The following is a 23,965-nucleotide window of genomic DNA, read 5'->3' as shown; positions in this document are numbered from 1 at the left end:
AGGAGGGCCTGACACAAATCCATTCAAAGAACCGTGTGACACATCCAAAATCTGGATGTGGCAGTGATTGGATAATACACAATGCCCTCTGACGTCATCTCATTGACCGGAAGTAAATACGAGCAGAGCGATCGACAAGAAGCCATTTGGATTTTTGATGGACACTTAGATGTACATGATATACTTTTATGGATAGAGAGGAATTCAAAAAGGCTCTGGAGGAAGCCCTCAAGTTCTTCCTTGTCTGAAGTTGTAATGGCTTTTACGAGCTCTCTGCGTAGTGGTGGAAATTTTAGAGCAGCGTTAGCTGCTGCTTGATAATTTTCTAGGCAAAGGTGTTTCACCATCGCACCTTCCAATTTATCCTCACAGCTCCTTTCAACCACCCGAGAAGACGAAGGGTAACCAACAAAGACCTAAAGACGAAGAAAATTATGGATTTGTTGGATACAAAAGACAAACAATTTAACCATAAAAAGTTGAAACCTATATGTATCATCTACCCGACTCACCTTTGATATCGGCGGTAAATATGTTTCTGCGGGCAAATTCATAAGGTTAGTTATTTCGTTGTTGACGGCTGAATAATTGTCATCCGGTTTGTTGGCTTCAAAAAAGGATCTTTAAGACGTTTTTCGCTCAGATCGTTGCCCTTGGGTTGTGTCTAAAAGCGATGGTTCAGCGCCCTTTTGACGCTTTGCAGTGGGGGTGATTCCAGTCGGGGTGATTCCAGTCGGCGGTCGCTGGTGTTGAGACACGCGTCAGTAATTTTCTTTCCTTGATTTCTCAGGAGTTTGAAGAGTGTAGGTACAAGCTTTTTCTTAATTTCTGTCATATGATTTTCCGCCTGATGTATTAGTGAACGCCTGCTGTAACTCTGTAAACAGTTTGTAGCAATTCACAATATTCCGGGCGCACTTTTTACAAAGAGAGCGTTGACGATCTTGCAATGACACAATTCCTAAAACACCTAATAATTCCGCAAAAACGACAGGTTTTCCATTACAGGTGTTTGAAAACTCTTTATTGGAGGTCTCACAAAAAAGAGAAACCGTGGCAACGCAAGCACCGCTTTTTGATCGCAGATTCTCGTTGCAATTTTCACCACAGGTGGCCCAAGCTCTGTCGGTCAACTTCGACCCTACTCAAATCTCTCTCAACGGGTCCTCCCCATAGTCTTCTAACACCAACTCTTCACACCTACTAAGGTACCCCGGGTAAACTCATCGACTTGACTAGATCGTCGATACTGTCCATCTTAACTTCATTGTTTTCTTGTTATACTTGATAACAACAGAAATACCGGCAAACGCCAGGTCTGGATACAATAAATGTTCCAGTTAAATCGAAAATTGTGACCATACTTCCACCAAGCATGTAGAAGCGGTCAGAATTTTGATAAACATTTCACTTAATGTGGTTTGGGATGACTAATACCTTAATACAATTAGAGGCGATGAAATTTAAGTAGATTGAAATATGCACAAAGTAATTTTCATGCATCATCAGTTTGTTGCTTAACCGGATTTGAAGAGGGAAAAAACTGCGTGGGTACAATGGGTTTAAATTGGCTGGTTTTTTCTTTCGTGTTTTGCTAATTACCTTTTTAAGCTATTTATTGCTTTAGTGTATAAATCCTAATACAGCATATATAACATGTGTACTGGTGCAAACCATGTAGAGACCCCACTCAAATTCTGGATATTACATCGACAGGGACTTTGTGCAAAGGCTCGCAGTATTCATGTGATTCAGTACCGACTGTATCAAACCTTGTTTGCCTTGAGGAAATAAAAATAGTGGTTTTAATTGTGATGTCTGCACTCGTTCTGTTTAGCTTCCACCGACTCGCGGATTATTTGTGCTTAATTATCAAACTTCGCAACAAAATCGCATTCAGTTTGGACCGGATCTAAAGCTTTTTTGATGCAGAGATAACTGAACGTAAAAGTTATTCAAACTTTGACCATGGTGTCTTAAGCGAATGGAACCATGTCGGATGGGAAATAAAGCAGTTAATGAAAATTTATTTATAGCCAACTGTTAGACTTTCCATATTCTAATTCATTCCTCCAATGATTCCTTCGTTAATAATTCTAATTAAGCACTGCACTGTTTTTGTGTTAAGCTGCCAGTAGTTCGTGGATCATAAATGTCGAGCTGATTCAAAGTTCACATCCAAAACATATTGAGACGGTAACATTTTCGATTAATTCCTATCCACAATCAATGTAAATGAGAGTTCTATCACTTGAAATCTTGGAATGAGTAGACGCATTCCATTTCTTTGAAACCGTAATGTTTATGAGGCTTCTTTAACTCCTGTTTTACCACATTAGGTTTGATTGAGAATCAAAGCGGTGAAGTATCGAAACATCCTTTTCAAACGTTCGTGCCAACATCACATTCCAAACAACGCCCTCACAAAGAGAAAAAAAAAGCTAAGTTATTAGCGCATCTGATCAGGTTATTTTAAGTCACAGCATCGTAAATCACTGTCAGTTTAGACAAGGTAGGTTAGATGTAAGTTTGCGCATCAAAGCCTTTTTTGTTGTTGCAAACCCAACGACTAAAACGCCACGCTGGTATTGCGTAGACTGGACGAACTGATAGAGATTTAGAGGTATCCTGCGATCTATTTATTAGTCAGAAATATTTCTGAGCTCAAGTTAGGAATCAAACCTACACTGAGCTTAATCGGCATCGACTGAGACCTGCACGTATTTAGACGAAATCCACAAAAAAGGTCATGCCGAATGCAGTGAATCACTCATAGTCCAGAGCTCAGTATATTTAGGAACAATACTCGGCTTCGTTAGATAGCCGACCAACTTTTATATAATAATCTCATGTCACACATGTTACTCGTCAGTCATGGCATGGAATTGTGGCACTAACCTCCCTCTAAAGAGCTGACTCTTGGTCTGGCCATTTATAAAATTTGAGATCGTCGCGTATGGTATTGGTGAGCATCCGTTATGTTGAATGCAGCGTGCTTTATGTGAGTTCCATTTGAGGCCTGATTTTTGCCATTCAATTGACATTTTTTTCTTTCGAATCGTCTTGTCCTTAAAAATTGCGGGAAAAAAATGGAGAGGTCAATTTCGGTGATGTTGACTGGATAAGATTGGCCAACAATGCTTACTTTTTGTATTGTCGCACTAAAATCGGGTCATGCTCGAATAGGATTTCGAGACAGAAACCTTTTTGGTTGATTTGGTTGATTAATGTTTTAAATCAATATCAAACTAATTTGAATTAGTAATAAAATAATTGGCAGCGAGTGCTTTCATTTTCGCGACCTTTTCGACGCAGGACACAAGGTCCACACATCCTCGAGTGCGAACAGCTGGTGTCCGTTAACTCTAGAAATGACGCTGCGAATCATTAAATTCATTGGCTACAACGCCTTTCCCTCAAAGTTTTTAAGGCTGGAGGAGTGAAACTGGACGAAAAATCGGCTGCCATGTTGTGTTACTTCCACGTGTCATCGTGGAAATTCTGGTAATAACTATGCCCAGGAGTTGCCGCGTTACAACCGAAAACGGTTGGTAAATTGTTCATGAGGAAACAGCAACGACCTCAACCAAACTGGTTCCGGTTGAGACGGTCGATCCCAAGAAAATAGCCTCACTTTTAATCAAAGGGTAGGCGTCGCAGTTACCTGCGACCTACGTTTATATCCTTTATAAACGTCTTCAGGTTCTCGTATCCCTCGATCTTTGGACTGTAACATGCAAAGTTGATAATTTGGTGAGAGAAAAAATTATGAGTCGAGGACAAAACTACCTTAAGCTTGTACACTAGGATAAGGTATCTAATGGTCAAGCGATCTGTGAATTACTTAGATCTCCTCCTGTTTCTGGTTCGCGGGCGATCTGGGTATGATATTAGCTGACGACACAACGACAATATTCTGATCTAAAAAATACCGTTATTCCTCAAAGCGCACCAAGATAAGTGATGAATATTAGTGGACACAACTTCTCCTTGGAATGATAAGTGATTTTTTCGAAATGCAATCTATCAAGAAGAGATAGAAATTATTTTTTGGAATCAGTGGAGGATCCATCCATTCTATACGAGTTTCAAAATAATTTACTTAGAACATGAGAGTTCTCAACATGAAATTGAGAGCGAACGGAGCAAAGAGAAGATTTTAAGAGTAGTTGTCTCATAGAGTTCCTAAGATTCCATATGAGATAGTACGTTTGAAGGCCAATGAATTCGGTTACACGCAATTAAGACAACTAACAAATTTCTGTATCACTTGATCTGAAAGTAAAGTCGTTTGACAGAAGAATTTAATCCCTTAGGACCAATCAAAAGATGGTAATTGGCTAATTCACCGGTTTTTCTATTGCTTAATTGAAACATTGTGAATAGCTGTGTCTAGAAATTTCTCCTTACCGATACGTTTTCCCTTCATGGCAGTTAATTAAACCTTGTTAACTCTAGTCTGTTAAAAATTCTGTTTGTGAGCCAAGTATTGAGCCCATCAGGCCGGCGCTTAACTCCAGTTTCTGTAGCATGAAGCGACCAGGAGTATTTCTACTTCCCCCTAGATGGGATGCTAATCTATTGCAGGATTTCCCCCAGCATTAAATTCGCTGGTACCCATTTAAACGCGGAGGTGAAGAGAGGCACTGTGAGAGTAAAGTGTTTACTCTAGCTTTAACGTAAATCTCTCAAAGATTTTAAGGAAGGATTGTTAATTCCTTTCCTTTTGGTTTGATGGGTGTTTTTCCAAGCATTTGTCTAGCTGCATAATGAGCCTTTTCCAAAAAACTATAACACAAAGCAAGAGAAGCGCGTGATGGGATTCATTTCCTGCTCCTCCTCGAAGTGAGCATTGAACCACTAAGTATCATTGACGCTTTAGGTTAAATCCCCAATGCTGTGGTAATCCCGATCGGTTACACTGGAAATTTCTGCTGACGCAAAAGTTTCATAGGAATAGCTTCCTTGTCGTCTTCTTTGTCATCAATGGAAGACTTGTAACGGGTACTTCGACCAATTCCATCTTCGTGGCTTGAAATTAATCGGCGCAAAACTGGAAAATACTGAGAAGAAGGGGGAGATTCTGTAAATATGCCATCGCCCACACTAGCTGAAACGTTCCCGTTGCCGAACCAGCTTTTACGCTTTTGAGGTGCATCTGTCGAAGGCGTGATTACATTGCTGTTCCCGTTAAAATCTGAAGTTTCAGGTTCCTTGATTGTTGGCATGTCTACCCTGACAAGGAAGTCTTCAGAACCGGAATTAGAGGAACTTGTATTACTGTCGCCGAAACGGCTGGAGGAAGTGCCAGTTTCCACATTCAAAGATGTTGCTCTAGAATCGTGAAAATCATTTTTACGGCGTGTGCGAGGTTTATTTTTATTTTTGCCTCCTTTTCTCGCGAGAGTTTTGTCGTCGCTCGAACCAATCCTTCCTAATGAAGGCAGAGATGCCATCAGCCTTTCAGTGATAAATTCTTTCTTGGGTTTTCCTTTTCTCTTGCACTCATGTAACTAGGAAATATTAGGAGAGTAACTTGAGTGTTTGGATTAGTACACAAGTATTTCTAACAGTATTTTTCTTTGACATACTTGTTGTGACGGAGATCAATAGCATGCAAAGTTAATAAGCTTTCCATCCACAAACTCCCCCTCCCCACCCCTGCCCCTCCCCTACTCCTGTTAACCCTGAAGATTTCTGTACTCTTCATGAGCGACTGAAGTAGTCATTCAATTACCATTGAAGAACGAACCACCCTACCAACAGACGAAAAAAACACGAGTTAGTGAAAGAAAGAAAGATCAGACGGGTGGATACACGACTGAAAGACAGATGGACATATAAAAGGCAGACAGATAGACGGTCGGATAAGGGATGGGTATGCTGAGAAATTATTGGATGACGTTGCACATAATATTATGCAAAACAATCTGCAAAAGAAGACATTTCTCTCTTGAGTTTGCAACAGTTTGAGAACACTTCACGGATGAGGGGCTTGGAAACTAAGTTGACTTTGAACTCGACCCATTCTCTGCTGCAGATATTTGGTTATCATGTCAATTTCACAAGTTGTTGTATATTGATGGTATGCTGTCGACCTATCTGTTTATTCATAGTAAGTTTAATGTATAATAACAAGAGATTATAAACTGTAAACTGCAGTTTATATTCTCTCGATAATGATAATAAATATATAGATGCCGAACTTATAAAATGACGCATAAAAGAAGGACTCAGTGGTAAGACGGGCGGTCGGACGGAGAAATGAATGGACAGACAAAAATAGAAATGAATTACTTATTTTTTCCGGTAGTTGTTGGGATTTCTTCCATTTTAAGGCTTATTACCTGTCTCTGGATAATGGGAACTGGTAAGGATAGAAGAAGCACCCCCATCAAAGCACAAACTGCTCCTAAAAGCTTCCCACTGACCGTGAGGGGAAAGATATCACCATAGCTAAAACATCAAAAGATATAAGCACTCAGTGATTGCGGTTAGTAAAGTATACTGCCATGAAGTATTGCTAACTATGGTCCTCAAAAATCTGGAATTGGCAAGACCGATTTCCGCAAAGGAAACTTCTAACTTGTACCAATACAAAAAGTGTTAATCACTTTCATAAATTTCACTAAGTGGCTTCTTTGATTAGGCAGCAATGATACTCTTCATGTGTTATGTATGCGTCAACATATGACTGCCAGTTTACGGCGTATGATTACTCACCCTAACGTTGTCATGGTTACTAAAGTGTACCAGAAAGCTTCCGGAATGCTTTTAAAACATGGATTCTCGTTCTTTTCAAAATAGTACATGATGGTCGAAAATGTTATCATCAATGCCAAAAACGAGAAAAGAATTCCTCCAAGCTCCGTTGCTGCACCCTGTAGTGAACGCAGCAGATTTTGAAACCTTTCGGAATGCCTAGCCAACTTTGTGACTCGAAAAACTCTGAACATGCGAAAGACCGTAACAACAAACCCCAGCACTGGATTGTTAGACTTGACTGCACATTCAACCACCGCAATGTAGTAAGGAATTATTCCCAGAAAATCAATTATATTCGATGGATCTCTCACAAAGTCTAATCTGTGGGGAGCAGCATACAAGCGCGCTGTAAACTCGATTGTGAAAATTCCGACGCAGAAAGAATCCAGTCCTAAAAATATATTTCTATGTGCCTCGCCATGATTCTGACCTGACTCGGTGGGCACTGTTTCCGCTACGATAGCAGAGATGTTCAGGAGTACCACGGCTCCAAAAAGAAAGCCAAATGCCTTTGATTCTTTCGAACTCTTGCTATTGGTCAACAACTCCCACAATTTCTCACGAGTTGTCCGCAAGTCGCAGGTTTTTTGAGACACTTTACTTTCCATAGTTTCTATTTTTTTCTTCTTTTCTTGTTCCTCGTCCTCTTGAGTAATGTGCTCACAGCAACAATCGAACACGGAGTGCTGTGGAATTCCAAAGTATTTCAACTCATCTAATACAGCTTCCATACAGCACACAGTTGGTGCAGGAGCGTGAAAACTTCCATGTCGATAAAAGCTGGCTATGTTCTTGAAAATAAGTGGGTCCCGGTCGAAAAAGTATTCCTCCCTCTCCGCATCATAGAAGAAATTTTTCCTCTCGCTGCCGAGAAGGGTGTCGGGAAACTTCTCCAAGTTTTTCTTTGCAAGTTTATATTTCGTTCCGCCTACATTCACAGTTATTCTTTCCTCCTTAGGCAGGATTGAATTTTGTAGTGACGAAGTGCTACAAGAAGCCAGCATATGAGCTGAATTGATCAAAATGCGTCGGATTAAGGGCCCACGATTGACATTTTTCCCCTTTTCCAGTCCACCAAGTTTTTGTCGGCTCATCTTGACTTTGCCGAGATGAATCAGTTTGTGCAGTACTTGAGATCTTCGAAGCTTCTTCTTTTCTCGCCTGTCCATTAAATCTTTTATGAAAAACAGCGAATTTGTTTATATAGAAGATACGTATTCTTGAAAAAATTATGATATTTTATCGTCGGTGTCCTCCGATTGCCCATTATCGGTAATCTTGGCTTCTAATGCAACCTCGTGTTTTGAAAATGTATTAACTCATTAAAAAACACTTTTACGAACAATGATTGGCTCGTGTACAAGCATATAAGAAAAAAGCAATCTGTATTTCTGGTCACCGAAAAACAAATAGAACGACACAAGACGTAATGATTAATATTTCTGTCTTCATTAACACATGCTTTCGATTTCATTAGCGATGACTTTAACCGCAAAAGGCTAACACAAGCCAAAGGGGAAGTTTTAAATGTACTGTTCGCTTTAAAAATGATGTTGGTGGAATGACTAAGTCATCCGAAAATTGGTTAGAAACGATTATTAGGACTTGCATATTCTTCCGTATTATCATTTTTAGAATTGGGCTTTTTCTCATTAAATAAGAACTTTACCCTACATCCGTGGAGTTATCCATTCCCAGTTTGGTTAAATACACCTCGAGTTCTTAAATCTTACTGATACTACAGCTGATGCGAGTTCAACATATTTCAGACATTAAAAGATTTGCTGATGCTATGTATTGCCCCTTCCAATAACCTCAACTCCAAAAAGGAACCAGTACATTTGAAGTCAACTGAGTTCCGATCTTTACTCCCTGCATGAATATTGATGCAGCCAGCTGTTATGTAAATACAAATAGACTATCAGTTTTGCAACGAGATCTACCCCCAAATTGGATTGTTTTAATTCAGTTTTACTACAACGATGCTTATGCTAATTTTACTCAAATGTTCAAGTTCGGCTTCAGGAAAACATGCTGCGAAAGTTTTACTATTTCGTGCAATCTGCTGACCGCAATGTGATGCTTTGTTTTTTCCAGTCGGTGTGATGATAACGAGAGAAATTGGCACGAACTAATTAAAATTTTTGCGTTCATCATTTCCAGATGGTAATAATTTTAAATGAGTATTGATTTCGGATGAAAATCTTACTCACATTACATATAGCGAGTTCCAAAGAAAACTAACAAAAGTCGAGTTCCCGAACGTTCCCTGTCGCAGGCAAATTGAAAAAACAGGAGATGAAGGTAAGAGAAAGTCACAAAGAAACGGCTCAGATTTTTCATGTTCGCCTTACTGGTAGACATTAAAATTTAACGAGCACTTCAGAAACCTTTTGCAATATGGATGAAAACTCTTCTGGCTAACATATTTCAGTGGAGCATGTGAAATGTGATTCATGATCAGTTCTTCAAATCAACTAAAATATTAATACTTGAAGAATCATATAAAAACTTAATTGGGTTTCGTTTTTTTAATAGAAAGAGGTTTGCGTAAGTAGTTGTGCATAATTCATAAACAATTTTAAAAAGATTAACTCACAAGGGTAATTAAACGTGATGTTGAATAAAAGTTGTGCACAAACTGTCATTAGCATTATTAGCCACTAAGTCACTTAACTCATATTTTTCATAGCGGATTATAAGGCCTTAAGAGCAAAGAACCCCAAACATTGACATGTGAGCAGGAGCAATTTTAGTGCAAATCTTACAGCGTAACATGGACAATGTAATACAACAAATTGCAAGAGTTCGTTGACAAGTGTAAACATAAATTTAGATAAAGAGATAACAGTGGTCTCCACGTAAGAGAGGATGTTGCGCAGCGCATTAAGGTCGGTGTTTTTTCAACGAAACGTATACTGCGCGCGCACCTGCGGGCTTATCTCTCATCTTCCCTACGTGTAAAGCTTCGTTAATCAAGGATAAGTAGCCTTACATTTCGTATCATATAACGAACAATCCTTTATTTTCTGGCGCGGGATATGCCTTTCGATTCTTTCAAGCACTAAATACCTCCTATGAAAGCAAACCTTTGAGATAAATGGGTTTAAATGAATTTCAACTTTACCAAAGTTAACTTTAATTTACTCCCTCCGTTTGCCATAACAGCCTGAGATCAAGGAACTGTACCTGGATGGAATCTATCGCATATAGATTCTGCCCTTCTTGTCCAATCAAGAAAAGAATTTAAACCAAATACTTGCGTTTCACGTGATTTGCTCCTCTTCTCTTACATATATACATGCTTCAGTGGCATTCATCTCACGCGTAAAAAGGCGTTTGTCACGATCCGTTCACGTAATGTGCCAGCTTTAGTGAAACACGAAACTTGGCTGACAGCTCCCTGTCAAAAATGTTTATTTCATTCATTAATAGCCAAGCTGTGTTTGATATTTCATTTTTTGCAAAAGCAACTGAAGCAGATATTCTATTCTATCCTTCTATTCATTCATTTTTCATATTTCCTTTTCTTTGATTTCAAGATTTCAAAATGCAAGGATAAAGGATTCAACGATCCTACTTATCCTTTTAATCTTTCTATGCTTTGGAATCAGAGAGCACGATTATAACATTTCTAAAAAATTATTGTTCTGAGTTTTACTAACTATGAATCTCTGAATCAGAGTCAACTTTCCTGGTCGAAATTCAAATATCACTTTTATTTTCACACCAAAAACGAGTTATCGTCGATCAATAACAAAATGTCAGCTCATGGATAATTACTGCTGAGTCTGCAGCTCTCTTAAAACATTTGAAAAAATGTTTTCAACATTATTAAAACGTGCCCTCTATTTGCAAATTTTCTGTGACTATAAAAATCGCAAGGCTGTGGGAGCACTCTGAACTCTTTGTCGTTTGAACAGCGGCACGCGCACCGTAAAGGAGACAAGCTTTGGTTTGTCAGCGCAGTATTTTAACACAAAGCGCACCTCAGACTGATCCAGTTCCCAGTTGTATATGAAAATCTCATCCAAGAGTCCACCAAAATTTCTGCCATCAGGTAGATGACCCCCTATCAAAATGCGACCCCAAGAATCGGAAAGCTTTGGTTTGCGGGGATTGCCATAAGTTCCTTTCAACAAACCGTTCACGTAGATCTTAGCGTCACCGGATTCTGCGCTGTACGTGGCAGTCACATGACTCCAGAGCCCTTCAGGTATTGCAACATCGTCAGTCTTGACGTCAAACGCTACGTCACCGTTAGAGGTTTTGTGTCGCCAGTGAAGTTTTCCGTTCACTACCTCCAAGTTGTAAATGTCGTGCCATTCATCGTTGTGCTTGTTGCTCACGGCTTGGAATATAGAATGACGTCCCTTAGTTTGGTTTAAACTGATCCAGGATGCAATTGAAATAGCTGTGTTAGGTTTGTGGTGAAAGTTTTTCCCATCAAGATACACGCTGGGCATTTTATCATTGGATGCGTCTAAACACGCGCCACATTTGTCACAACCACTGTTTAAGATGTGTGCCCCTGGGATTGGAAATGAAGGCATAACCACCACTAAATCAGTATATATGTGTTACTCTTGATGATATGGCTCTCTGAGATAATGATAAAGGCCAGTCACGAAGTGGCAAGTGCGATCATGAAACGTCACTAGTGGCTAGCTAATACGTTTGAACAAATCGACCTTAACCTGCTGCAAATTTTACGATAACGTTTGTACTCAAATTCAGTTTGAAATCTATCTGTTATCGATATCTTTTGCTACTTTTGCATAGTGTGCATTTGGTTCCCTTGTATGCCTTAAAGCAGAGTATGAGGAAATTAAATTGAGACTGAAGGGTTTTTTCTAAAATAGTTCGATGATGTTTTGATCCATCAAAGTGAGGATCAGGGAAAGTCCATATACTATGTTGCGACACAGAGGTTTTCAAATGCGCCTTATTACAGTTGTACAACGCTTAACGATTAAATTTCTCAAGACAAAAACCAAAGTAATGAAAAGAGGCGATCACAAAAAGCCAGTAAGAGTTCTAAGTAAAGCCGCGCAAACTGCCTGGAGCGAAGGAAGCGCGAGTGACCAATTCGGTTTTATTCTTGCATCTGATTGGTTGAAGGTCAGCAAGAATGTCCTTGACCAATCAAAACTAAAGTAATTCCGGTGTGCTCTCGACGCTTAAAAGAAAATTGCTCCACCTCTTACCTCCCTCCAGGGTAGCATTGTTATCCAGACCTGATTGATCCATTACCTGGTGAGTAGTCACGTTCGCTTTTTGGAATCCGTAGTGAAGGACCATTCGATTAAACTCGCACTTTTTATAGAGCATTTTAACTTCCGCTGGAGTGATAACTCGATCAAACATGAAAACATCATCTAGAAAGGAGATGAACTTATCGCCAAATTTCTGTCCTATTCCTGTGGCAGTAAAATCGTCTGGCAATCCTTTGTTTTTCTTGCCAACTGTTTCAGAGATCAGTTTACCATTCACATAAACTCGAGCAATTCCATCCTTAGAGTCAAAAGTTCCTGCCAGGTGAATCCATTGATTCTTTGGAACTTTCACCATTTTCTTTCCACTGTCATCTTCCTTACCGTCGTCGACATCAAACCACCGAACGAGACCAGTCTTGCGGGACTTAATCCACATGGCTATGGAAGCTGCTTTGGTTGGTTTCCTTGTGAAGTGATTAGCTTTGTACATGACTTCACCATGTTTAAGGTCAGCAACACGACCACACGAGCCTGAAAAGCACAATTGTGTGATTAAGTGTGCTGTGGGCTCCCATCGTTATACTCCTGCTGGCTTTTCTTCCTTCTACGATTTTTTTTACCCCTTCGCCTAGATCCGCCTCTGAGTCATACTATAGCCGAGCCCAGATGTTCAGTTATAGACGATGCGAAATAGTAGCGCAGACGGAGAAAAGGAGGGTGGTTTGAGACAGGTTACAAGAACAATACACCCCACGCCTCACTCTCTTTTTATCACTTAGCGCTATAATATCATCACTCATCAGTGTAACTGTACGCCTAAAAAGGCTACCATATTAAGGTTCCTTTGTAGAACGCATAAGAATTAACAGATGAGAGATGAATATTAGGCTTTGGTTAAGTGATGGATGGATGCTTATTGCACAAAGGCAGTTGACTACATTTCCACAAACATTCTGTTTAGTTATCTTTACGTACCCATTGTCCGGTTTGATATTTCAGCTCCGTTGGAAAGATCTGCGTCATTTTTGTTCCCAGACTGATCGTGTACAGCGTTGTCTGCGGGTTTGACAGGCGCGCTGTCAAAATTTAAGTGCATCACAGCACTTCGAGCTGAGAAAAAAAATAGTAGGCAAATTAAATGATTAATTTACATACCTTATGAAACGTCTTACATCTACATAGTTCTTGGATGTTGCTGCATATTACAGTTATTACCTAGCTTCTGGCTACTACCTATAAACCAGAAAGAAACACTTACCTAGTTTCTTGATGATTTCTTCTTTCATGGTCGATGAGGGTGGACCTGGCGCTGAAAATTATCGCATGGTTTGTTACTTGTGATGTAAGTTCTATATCTCTGATAGATTATAAAATATCAATGCTTACTATCTCTCTATCTTTTTTTTAATCGTATGTGACAAACCCATAAAAGGCCCTCGACGCAATGCTGAAAGAGGAGTCAACGAGAAAAATAAGTTTGCAATTGTGAGTACATTCCCTGAGTACGCTCAGTCTTAAAGCTTGTTTCTGTCTTTTGATCGAAGAGCGCTTTTCGACTAAAGTAATCACAAAGGGTAATCGAAATAAAAGTTAATTTTAGTTAAAGGGATAATAGAGCTCAAAGAAAACCAGGAAAACTACTTAATGAAAAGCGAGGGAAAACTTCTCTGACCAAGCTGCGCCTGATTAGCGGAGAGGCTGGCACGAGTTTAAGACAAATTACAACGCGGTAAGCAAAAACAAGGCGATCTAGTAGTAGTTCAGTGTAACGGTAGTAGGGCCGAATGGAGTCCAATTCGGTCTATAATCATGCGAGCGATTAACAAAATTGGATGACCGCGAAGCGGGAGTCGATTTGTTAATCACGATTATGATTACAGACAGAATTTGACGACACGAAGTCTTTTTACCAATTAATCAAAACTATTACAAAATTCGAAAAAGAAACTATACATTGACAACTGTTAACTCGGCGAAATGCGCGACAACAGCGCGCACACACGACGCGTTCTGTCCACTAACAAAGGAATGAAGTGTTAATTGCCCCTTAACTGTTCTATTACATTGTCTAATTACAAGCCTGACACTTACGCTGTCCTATTAGTGCTCGAATCGGATTGGTGATAACTAATCACGTTCGAGAATTTTGTTATAGTTGTAATTACGACAGTTAACTGAAAAGTGGTCTGAATTATAGCGGGGAGAAGTTGCACCTAGGAATTTTTTAAAATTACAACGGTAATGATCCTATCCAACGTACTTGGCTTGGGTGAGGATACTGAGGAGGTAGTTGAAGGGGAAACACCGGGAGATTCTTCACTTGGAGATTCTAAGGAATAAAGTATAAACTTAGACATTCTTTTAGATGAAAATCACTTTTAGATAGAAAGAACAACGCCCATTGTTTAAATTTAATGCATAACGATAGTAAAAGCTGCTTTGAAGTAAATTGAATGAGACGATGTTAAACGAAGGTACCCTTTCCAGACTAATCAAGGTTAGATGAGGCAATCATGATTTTCTGAAAGTCAGCAAAATCAGATACGGAAACAAAAGTGCTTTAATCTATGTCGAGAGCTACCCAGTAGTGCACAATCTTCTGTTTTCTTGTTCTCTCATTATCACTGACAAGATTTTTATTGGATAATTCGCTTATTATGATTGGAAGGCTGTGAAACTTTGTGCACGAGCAAGTCCCAGAAATCTGACCATAGATTTACAATTAACAAAGAAACTTGTTAAATTTCATAACAAATGTGTTTATTTAACTTTGGACTATCCTGAGAGTTAAACGATGGATGTAAGAACAAACCTTCCAAACCATCCTTAAGTTCCTCATCCCTTTCAGTCTTGTCATTTGAGATATTTGCCTCAGATTGGTGTTCCTGTTCGCTATCTTCAGATGAGTCTGTGTCTGGTTCTACTGTGTCAGTATCGCTGACTGGTACACCCGTTTCTGATTCCGTTGTTTTAGTTTTTTCACTGGGCTCGTTGCCTTCTTCGTCGTCTGTACCGGGTCTAATGTGCTTCGGGGAATGGTGGTATTTGTGGTGGTGAGTCTCGTAAGAATCTTCTTTTATGGCATTTTCGGTCGTTTCATCTGCGTGTTGTGACATAAATCATCCACATGTGTGTAAATTAAGGGGAAAAAAAGTCAACAATTGCGATGATGTAGCTGTACAAATGTAATATACGTCTATTCATCCCGGATACTCCAAAAATCACCCGTCTGCGAAATAGCCTTTACTCGTCTAGAAGAGATAAATTCAACTCACTGTACCCCGCTGATCGACCAAAGCTGGCATCAAATTGAAACAGAACAGGCAAAAAGTTGGAGATTTTAAAGATCAAAGAAACCGTCTGTTATTAAGTCGTACAGACTTGATAGACAACTACCGAGATCAGTGAAGAAAAATAAAATCCTGGCAACATCTAATAGCGATATCTCAAGCGAAATTCTTAAAATCTTCTTTGCATTCTGCCGGTACGTGAGTTTTGCTCATAGTGAGAAAGTGCGTCGGCCTTTGTCATCTTTGGCCTCTACGAAGGTGCACTTTCCTTTTCCCTAAAGAAGCATTTTATAATAATTGCAAACATCTGCAGAAAGAAAGGAAGTAAAATGAATGAATAAACGAAATGAATTTTTGTATCTGCACCTGCAGGGTGAGCTCCAAAATCGTTCAACTCCTCATCAATTCCTTCGTTATGTCCAATGATTCCTTTTCCATTCAGTCGGTCAGTAGTATCCTCATCAACCCAATGTTCACCATTTAGAGGTCTGGGACGGTAATGCCTTCTTCCTCCTGAGCCGTATCTCAAGCTAGAAGTGGGATGCGATTCGTCAATGCCATATGAATATTCTGAAAAATCAAGTTACGAGAACTGAAAATTTTAGTATGTTTTTTTAGGTACATTTCCAATAGAGAGACAGTGAATCATCAGAACAAATAATTTCAGTGGCTACCGCACCTGAGTTATGATGTAATCTGCGTTCTTTCCTGCCGTGCGAACCCATACCATCTATGTCCTCATCCTCACTGAAGTCGTTGTCTAATCCCCACATTTTCTTGTCATTTTCAAATGCGAACTTGTCGTATTTCGGTTCCTCTGGCAACTGATCATCCTCTGGATTAAATTCATTTCTGGCGGGATCACCTTGAGTAATCAAGAGGGTACTGGTTCTTATCCAAATTGTCAACAATTTGTTACGAGATCACCGTAGAATAAAGCTAAATCTATACAATTCCGGACTGCTCTCGACGCTCGCCTGAAAACTGAATATTTCTCTCATGACACACGAGTCAGCTATTGCTAATAGCGAGAGAGCCCTGAGCCGATGGCACTGTAATTTTTCCGGGACTGCAAATGAATCAGTCGGACTGATTAAATTAAGAAAATCATATAACATTTAAAAACTTACTTTGACTTCCAATAATATCATCTGACAAATGTGACCTAGAATTGACATCCTCAAAGTCTCTGTACACCTGACTCGCTGTCAGAAAACTTGGAATCTTCTGCGGGGCCGCCATGGGAACATTGACCGTCACGGGCGAAAGGTCTTGACCAAGAGAGCTCATAGGCTCGTTCAGAGCGAAGCCGCTTCTTGTTTGAGAAGTCCGCTGGGGCAAGACGTGTTGAAGGGGTGTCAAACCTAAAGTGCTGCTGAGTTGCTGTAATGAGGGTTGAGGCGGAGCACGAAAGGAGATTCCGGAGTCTGGAAACGGCTGCTGAGGTGCGAATAGAGACTGAGGGATTTGATTATTTAATGGTTGTTGTAGAGGAAACTGAGAACGTGCGTCTATGAAAAAAAAAAATGTCAAAAGTTCTGTTTGTTAAATCTTGTCAATTTTTCTTACAATACTGGTACATCCAGCCAATTTTGTTGCCTGAAAGTGATAGGAAAGCTCTTTACTGGAGTACTCTCCGAGGTTCCCAAACCAGTTTGTCGTCCTTGGGTAATTCGGTGGTTTCTTTCGATTTTGTTTGGTTTTTCGTTCGCCTTTAGCAAGGTTTCCTCATTCTAATAAATCAATTCAGCACCTTCGTTGCTATATTAAATACAATTACCAGTACTTCTGTTAGGGTTGTGGTAAATTGCATGAAATCAAAAACTGTAACTTACTTCTTAGGGTGGGAATAGGTTTCTGTGAGCAACATACTCGCTGCCGTTACAAAATGTTAGCGACGACTGACCTACATATTTGTTAGACATGATAAGACAGAGTTGAAAGGCCCTTATGTACAGGCATGATCCTCTGAGGATGAACACAAAAGCTTATACTCAAATCTGAAATGAGGGCAAAACAAAAATTTAAGGTGGCTCATTAATGCTCGTATCACTTTCAAAAAGGGTTTGAGAGTTTACCTGGCTGTCCTAACAATGAAAGTTGATCCATCGCTTGAGGAGCAGGGGCGAATTGTGGTAAGAAACCTGGTAAAGACTGTGTTGGTAAATATTGTGGAACTGGTTGCTGCAGCTGTGGCAAGGTGGGTAAAAACGGTGGGTCAGGAACTTGTCCAGGAAATAACGATTGCTCAAACTGTTGGGGATTTCCGTTCCCTTGTAGGAGTGGCAACGGGAGTAGTACTTGTCTTCGTACTCTGGAGTGATCTGAAGAACGATCTGACACAAGACTTTTTAAAACGTGAAATCTGCTGCTCCCGAAGTAACTTCGACTTTCTGGCCTTGCCTTCTCCCGTAAGGGAGACACTAAGGATTCTGTATGGCCTTTAATTACTGTCATTTCATCTAAGGATGATCTTTGTTTGATAGAACTAATCTTTGGTTTGTTTCTTTCGCGACCGTGCTTTACACCGTTATCTTTTTGAAACACACTTTTCTTCAGTTTTGCTTCAGTTTCAGTGGGTAGCACTCTCTCTTTAGTTGGAATGGCCGGTTCGGACAGAACAGCCTTGGTTGGCACAGTTACAGATGGAACAAATCCAGGCTGTGTTGGATTATCAGAGTTCTTTGTAGCTGCTGTTGTGTTAAACGTCGATTCTTTCTTCTTTGTAAGTGACAACAGATGTGTTTTTCTCGGTCTTTTAATTAACAGTTTGCTACCGCCAATTGTATCTTTCTGGGCTAGACCCTTTGGTGGGCTTGGAATCAGTCCAAATTGCGTTGATTTAATGGCTAGAGAGCCAGTAGGTTCTACTTTAGCATTGCTTTTAGGCTGAATTATTCCCATTTGGGTTGGCTCAATGGGAGCAATGGTTCCTCCTGTCGGTCGTGTGCCATTTGCTTGGACCAGCGTCGAGGGGCTTGTCCTAGATTGAAGGGAAGTGTAGCCTAAAGAGTCCTTAAACTCACTTCCAAGCGGTGAGAAGATATGCGCCGGCAGAAGTTTGGCACCAGCTTCTGTCAGATACCTGTAACCTGGTGCTTTCTTCCCTGATGGTTTTCTCGATCTTGTCAAGAGCATGTCCGCTGCCGAAGATAGGTACCCCCGTATGTGAGAACTTTGTTTAACCGTAGATCTTTCCCTAGACTTAGATGATTGCAATAAAGACATTTGGAGGACCTTTTGAATTTTACGTTGCATTTCTGGGGAGAGTTTATTCGACCCAACCATATTCTTAATTGAGGTCAAAGAGCTGTTGTCGTGAACTGTTCGATTCCTGGAAAGCAAAGATGACAACGGTGACAATGTTGACAATTGAACTGATTGTAGAAAAGATGAAGCCTTCGATGGATTCTTTTCATCTATTTCAAAAGGTGCTTTGAAGACCGATAGCTCTGGATAAAGACTTTGTAAATAATCGGCGGCTGTATATGCTTTCGTTGTTGACTGGTCGTTCTTAGAAGAAGCCTTTGTACTGTTTTCCTTTGTTACCGTGGCGTTGGAAAACCATTCTTTGTGGGAGTCTGAAATAGACAAATTCATCTTTGTGGAATTATTTTTCATAGAAGACGACATCATTTTAAGGAATGGCGCCACTAAGTTGTATCCGTGTTGTTTTGTTGAGTTTGTGGTTAGTATTGATGAGTCGTCACTGGGAATTTTATCGACTGTTTTTACTGATGACGAAAGTGTTGCTTGTGAAGAAAACGATGGGTTTTGTTTATTCGAGGTAGCTGGTAGGTCCTGGTCTGAAACAAAGTCACTATGGTTTACTTGCTTGGAAGGCTTTTCTTGACCCAAGACAGCCTGTAGCAGTTGATCTGAGACGAGATTATTATGGTTTACTTGCTTGGAAGGGTTTTCTTTGAGAATTGGTTTGTTGTTCAAGTCCACGTTAGCCATTTGGTGCGAAGTTGCCAGACCCTCTGTGACAGCTTGTCTCGGAGACGAAAGTGCTGTATCTATAAATTCAACATTTTTCAATGTTTCTTGGTCCAACAATCAAGCTGAAGCATTGTAAGACAAACGTATTTGGTGGCTGCATGAAGATTTGCTACACAGACAACCAGCAGGACAACCAGACAGACAGAAACACAAACAGACAGACAGACAACATAATACGATTTTTGCGCGGCTTCAGAAGAAACTCAACTCTGCTGTATTAAAAAAATCGTGAAACTCTAGCATAACTTGGATCATGATCGAAAGCTTCGAAACAAAAGAACATCGTAGGAAAATGGTCCAGAACTTACCTTGCGACCAGGAATCTTTGATAATCGCTTTAGCAATGTCATTCTCACTCTCGAGAAGGGGTTGGATTGTTTTTAAGTCTTCCTTTGTTGGCCCATTGTCTGCGAACTGCTTTGAATCCAAATAAGGTGGTGTTTCCTGGCTCTCATTGGGTTCAAAATAATCCACCTTATTCGCGCTGGAAGGCGAGTTGTGTGTTTCATATTGACTTTGTAGAAATGACAGACTTGTGGAGGTGAGCTGATCTCGGTTTGTGGCGTCGTCGAACATTTCGTTGGTGGCAATAGGCACTGCAGGTGAAGACATAAGCTGATTCTGCTGCGCAGTGAAGCTTCCCTCAGGAGACTGATTCATTTGATTCTCGTAGAATGGAAGCGAGGACTGTTGCGTCACCGGCTCTTGTGGTAACTGACCAGTCCATTGTGACTGAGGAATTTCGTTTCCAGCAAGAAAGGGAAATTGATAGCGTTTATTGTTTCCTAGAAGGAAAAGTACGCTTTCGTGAATTGAAATTTTCACATGTAGCAAGAAATTATCATCTAGTTTGGCCTCTTTATCTTTTCTTGAGCTTACGGGAGGAGAAGGAGGGTGGTTAGCGATTTCGATTGCCTCATTTGGCTAAGGAAAAACGATTTGAATTTTAAATTTCCGATTCAACAGCCGAGAGTACTTTAAAGCTCCTCTACCCACAACCCAAGATCACATATCATATCAATATCCGAAGTTTAAATTATTTGCAACTAAACACAAGAATGGGAAATGAGTAAGTAAGCAGCAACCTTCTTCGTACTCTTTTTGCTTCTCCTTCATGGCGTTTGATGGTAAAATCGCGGGCGCAGGAGCTATGAGCGGAGCAGGCGCAATGGCCTCCACCGGAGGGACGGCCCCTGCGTCAGGAACCAACCCAGAGGGTAAAACAACGGGTGCTGGAATATCGCTGGTATATTCCGGTAGCGATGATGTATGGGAGAACAGCTGTCGTCTGTCTGGACCTTGTAAAGAAAAGTGCGAGATTGTTGCATGCGGGGATCGATGTGGGGAAGACACGAATTGAGAACTAGTCTTACGAATGGTGTTTTTTCCTCCCCGCTAACATAGTATATGGTCGTTCCATTCTTCTGTAATAAGCTCTTTTACTGTTTTAGTCGCGCACATGAAACCCGGCCTGGGCTCGATCTAAACGCCCTAGAAAGTTATCCTTAAAACTCTTAGTATAATTTCCAGTCGATATTAATTATGGTAAGGCTCAGGTTGTAGAACGGTCGTTGGTCGCAACTAACGGTTCAGTCGCATATTACTAAGCGTGATTCAAACCTTGTCCAAAGCAAGGAAAAAGGTAATTGAAAAATGATGCAGAGCTTACCTTCGCGTTTATGATTTCCTGACCGACAGAAGACGCCGGCGGTTAGGAACAGAGTGAGTAAGGTAATCCGCCAAGGGAGTCCCTCCATCGGTGAAAGAAACTCACTCGACAGTGTTTACTTTATGGGGAGCAACTGTTTGTTTCATGGAAGGTCTCAGTAGTTGAATCTTCTGAAAAAGTACGTAAAAGACAAAGGGTGGTCATATGTGCGCACCAGTAGGTGTGTCGCTCTAACTTGATTGTCTCGAACTATTAGACACTCGGGATACTCTTTGCGGGATTTATTATGACTGTGAAAGAAATTTAATTCATTATTTGTGATGGATAATTACTGAGGAAAGTTGTTTTTTTATTTGATATTTGAAGTAGTATGCATAACGAACATTACCAAATAATATCACACCTTTAAAAACTAATTACTTGAGGGCAGTATGACTCCGAAATTGCGATTTGTTATTGTTCTGTGTTAAAGAATGTGGTGCTTTATCATCTCTAGGCCCTCTGGGCATGGCTTACTATCGGGTTAGGTATGGTTGAACCGTAGTTCCATCAACACGCGTGAAGTTATCATCATCATTTGCGGCTAAATCAATTTACTGCGGCGCCGCTTGAATCAATGTTTGACCTCACATTGCGGGCCGAGAATCATAAGCCTGTAATTCGTGTAAAATTTACTCGGTCAGAGAAAAAATCTGCCAGCTAAAAAAAGAAAGCTAAAAATGTTTCGGATTATTATATTTTCTCGCAGATTAACGACCTAATGATGGTTAGTTAAATCTCAGACATAGATTTCACGGATGCCTCGAAAAAAATATTTATCTCGCCTTTAGTTAAATTCTTAAATATAAACTTGAATCAAACTTCTCGTGAGGAAACAAAATCTGTTTCGAGGTTTATCGGATGCTATTTTGACCAAATTGTTCGACAGTTTTAGGCCAGGCGGTTCAAAATTCATCTAACAACAGGTAGTTTGATTCACTGGTAACCCAAACAAAATCCGACAGCCAAAACAACACGAAAAGCTCCTACAAATTAAAGATAAATCATAGAAAAATTCAGATCACTTACAGTGAATTCGATTTTCCAACATATTTTTGCTTAAATTCCGACACGTTGTGTGTTGGTAGAGAATTACACAGTCGCCATTTTGCCTTCTTCACAGATGTGTTCATTACATCACCATGCATTTCACTTATTCATTTATTCGCGCTCGGCCGAGTTTCCATCTTTGTTTTCATTGGATCGATTAAAAGCGGAACCTGCTGGTAGACTCATTTACCGTCAGAGCGCGGCAGATAAATTAATTTGATGGAAATTGTTACTTTACCAGAAGAAACGATTGGACCAGGTTGTCGTACAAACAAATTTGCAACAATCTTTGTCAGAGACCGCGGAAAAATTCTATTTAAAGCAACCTCGCGATCATGGTTTGATTAGAAAATTGATGATGAAGAGCGGAAATGTTCCTACAAAATAAGGTTATGATGCAGTTAGAAATCTGGAAAAGGCTAGGCTGAAAATGTTATCATCGTTACTAATGAGTTGTTGCACTGAACTTTTCCCATTGTAACAATTTCACCTGAAGATATGAGCTTTACAAAAGAGCTGAGGACTAAATTCTCTTTCACTAAGTTTAAACCCTGAGGAATCGATCCTCTCAAATCCTTTTTGATTAAAAAAAAAATAACTTTATTAGAACGGCCGACCACACCAGAAATACAGGCTTGACCCCACACACTTTCTCACAAAGGATGTTTTAAAAGACATCTTGGAACAGCTTTATCAGGGATTGAATCATTTCATAGATCGAAAAGAAATCATGATATCTTCAAACATATGCAAAATTGTACAGGAAAGAAAAAATTGAAAAAGGGGTCATGTTAGAAATGACCTGGGGCCGGAGAGACATTGTGGAAAACATGGGGGTTACAGTTTTTCAGTCCCTCAAAAAGGTAGGGTCAAGAAACAATAATAGTCAGCTATAGAGAATGAAGAGATAGGCTCATGAAAAATCATTATAAGCTACTGTAGTCTGAGAGAGATATGTGCTAAAATCATGACTGCCATGACATGAATACAAACCATGTGTGACGATTATGGCATGCAAATACTCCGTGTAAGACAAACTTTTGAAAATATAACCAACCTCGATCCCAGAGCTTTTCCCTTTTTGAATATTTTGGCGGGCGGGAAAATATTCAAAAAGGGAAAAGCTCTGGGAACGAAGTCGAAATATAACAGTAATAACCCAAATTAAAAATAGCCAATGTTGACCTTTGGAGATTGTGAAAGAACTCAGGGGAATTTTTTTCAGCATCAGCGCCTGCACTATACCATCATCATTATCAGTATTTTCCTTTTTCCGACAGTGAATACGCGTACTAGTTGTGAAGCAATTTTCCCTTTTTTATTAGAAAGCAAATTTCCTTCATGAATGCAGTTCTTTAGGGTTTGCGTCACAATTAGCAAGCAATGGTACATTAGTTCAATATTTTGACGGAATGGATTTATTTCAAGAGAATATAAACAGTCTATGTTCACTTGATTTATTTGCAATGGTGATAGTAGAAAAGGATGACACAAGCTTGTTACCTTACGCCGGGAGGATCTGGAAAGACTTAGTCTCCCTCGCAGCCGTTTTTAGTCTCGTCACGCCACGCTCCTCCCTACAAACACGTTCACATCCAGACAGGAACTAATAATCGCCGGAAAATCAAAAGAACTTTTTCCGAAAACATAAATTTTTTCCTTTTTTCTCAACTAAAGTGGAACAAATAAAACAACGATCACTTTGCAAAACCTTTTTCGGCGTTTCCTCCATCAAGAAACTACGATGAAATGCAGAATTTGAAAACGCGAGAATAATCATATTGATTACAATCTCTTGTGCTCTGATTGGTCACATGAGAAACAATGTCAGTGATCTCATTGGTGCAAAGACAACAAAGGGAAAGGAATGTTGTTCGAATGAGAGCAGCCGTTTGTGGGGAGGAGCGTTGCGTGACGAGACCAAAAACGGCTGC

At 40.0% G+C, this 23,965-nt stretch overlaps 2 protein-coding genes across 3 annotated transcripts; both read right to left on the bottom strand.

The window, feature by feature from the left end:
- Positions 1-4,287: 4,287 nt before the first annotated feature.
- On the bottom strand, positions 4,288-10,332 carry LOC111329999 (potassium voltage-gated channel protein Shal). Its single transcript, XM_022934780.2, has 3 exons — positions 6,724-10,332; positions 6,348-6,456; positions 4,288-5,513 (listed from the first exon to the last, which is right to left on the bottom strand). The coding sequence occupies exons 1-3, from the start codon at positions 7,932-7,934 to the stop codon at positions 4,917-4,919; spliced, it is 1,917 nt and encodes a 638-aa protein (XP_022790515.1). The 5' UTR covers positions 7,935-10,332; the 3' UTR covers positions 4,288-4,916.
- A 131-nt stretch (positions 10,333-10,463) lies between these two features.
- Positions 10,464-22,158, bottom strand: LOC111329957 (uncharacterized). Of its 2 annotated transcripts, XM_022934725.2 has the most exons (14): positions 22,011-22,158; positions 20,943-21,112; positions 20,359-20,571; positions 19,582-20,058; positions 17,350-19,290; positions 16,402-16,782; positions 15,951-16,136; positions 15,638-15,841; positions 14,794-15,081; positions 14,242-14,310; positions 13,240-13,290; positions 12,957-13,091; positions 11,973-12,512; positions 10,464-11,296 (listed from the first exon to the last, which is right to left on the bottom strand). In XM_022934725.2, exons 2-14 carry the CDS (start codon positions 21,028-21,030, stop codon positions 10,635-10,637), a joined length of 5,235 nt encoding a protein of 1,744 aa, XP_022790460.1. In that variant the 5' UTR covers positions 21,031-21,112; positions 22,011-22,158; the 3' UTR covers positions 10,464-10,634. The 2 variants fall into 2 exon arrangements, with proteins under 2 accessions (XP_022790460.1, XP_022790461.1); XM_022934726.2 differs by lacking the exon at positions 20,359-20,571 and having other exon boundaries at positions 22,011-22,155.
- Between the last annotated feature and the right edge of the window lie 1,807 nt (positions 22,159-23,965).

Source organism: Stylophora pistillata, chromosome 1, assembly GCF_964205215.1.
Source record: "Stylophora pistillata chromosome 1, jaStyPist1.2, whole genome shotgun sequence".
NCBI classification, from domain to species: Eukaryota; Metazoa; Cnidaria; class Anthozoa; order Scleractinia; family Pocilloporidae; genus Stylophora; species Stylophora pistillata.
This window is presented reverse-complemented; position numbering and strand designations above follow the sequence as displayed.

Excerpts from the sequence above, each read along its gene's own strand:
- LOC111329957 (XM_022934725.2), bottom strand. The coding sequence starts at position 21,030 with ATGGAGGGACTCCCTTGGCGGATTACCTTACTCACTCTGTTCCTAACC. Across the intron at positions 19,291-19,581 it reads CAAAGATTCCTGGTCGCAAG|ATACAGCACTTTCGTCTCCG; the intron begins GTAAGTTCTGGA and ends TTGAATTTATAG. Across the intron at positions 16,137-16,401 it reads TGATATTATTGGAAGTCAAA|GTGATCCCGCCAGAAATGAA; the intron begins GTAAGTTTTTAA and ends TGATTACTCAAG.
- LOC111329999 (XM_022934780.2), bottom strand. The coding sequence starts at position 7,934 with ATGGACAGGCGAGAAAAGAAGAAGCTTCGAAGATCTCAAGTACTGCAC. Across the intron at positions 6,457-6,723 it reads GTAACCATGACAACGTTAGG|CTATGGTGATATCTTTCCCC; the intron begins GTGAGTAATCAT and ends TTGATGTTTTAG. Across the intron at positions 5,514-6,347 it reads TTCCCATTATCCAGAGACAG|TTACATGAGTGCAAGAGAAA; the intron begins GTAATAAGCCTT and ends AATATTTCCTAG.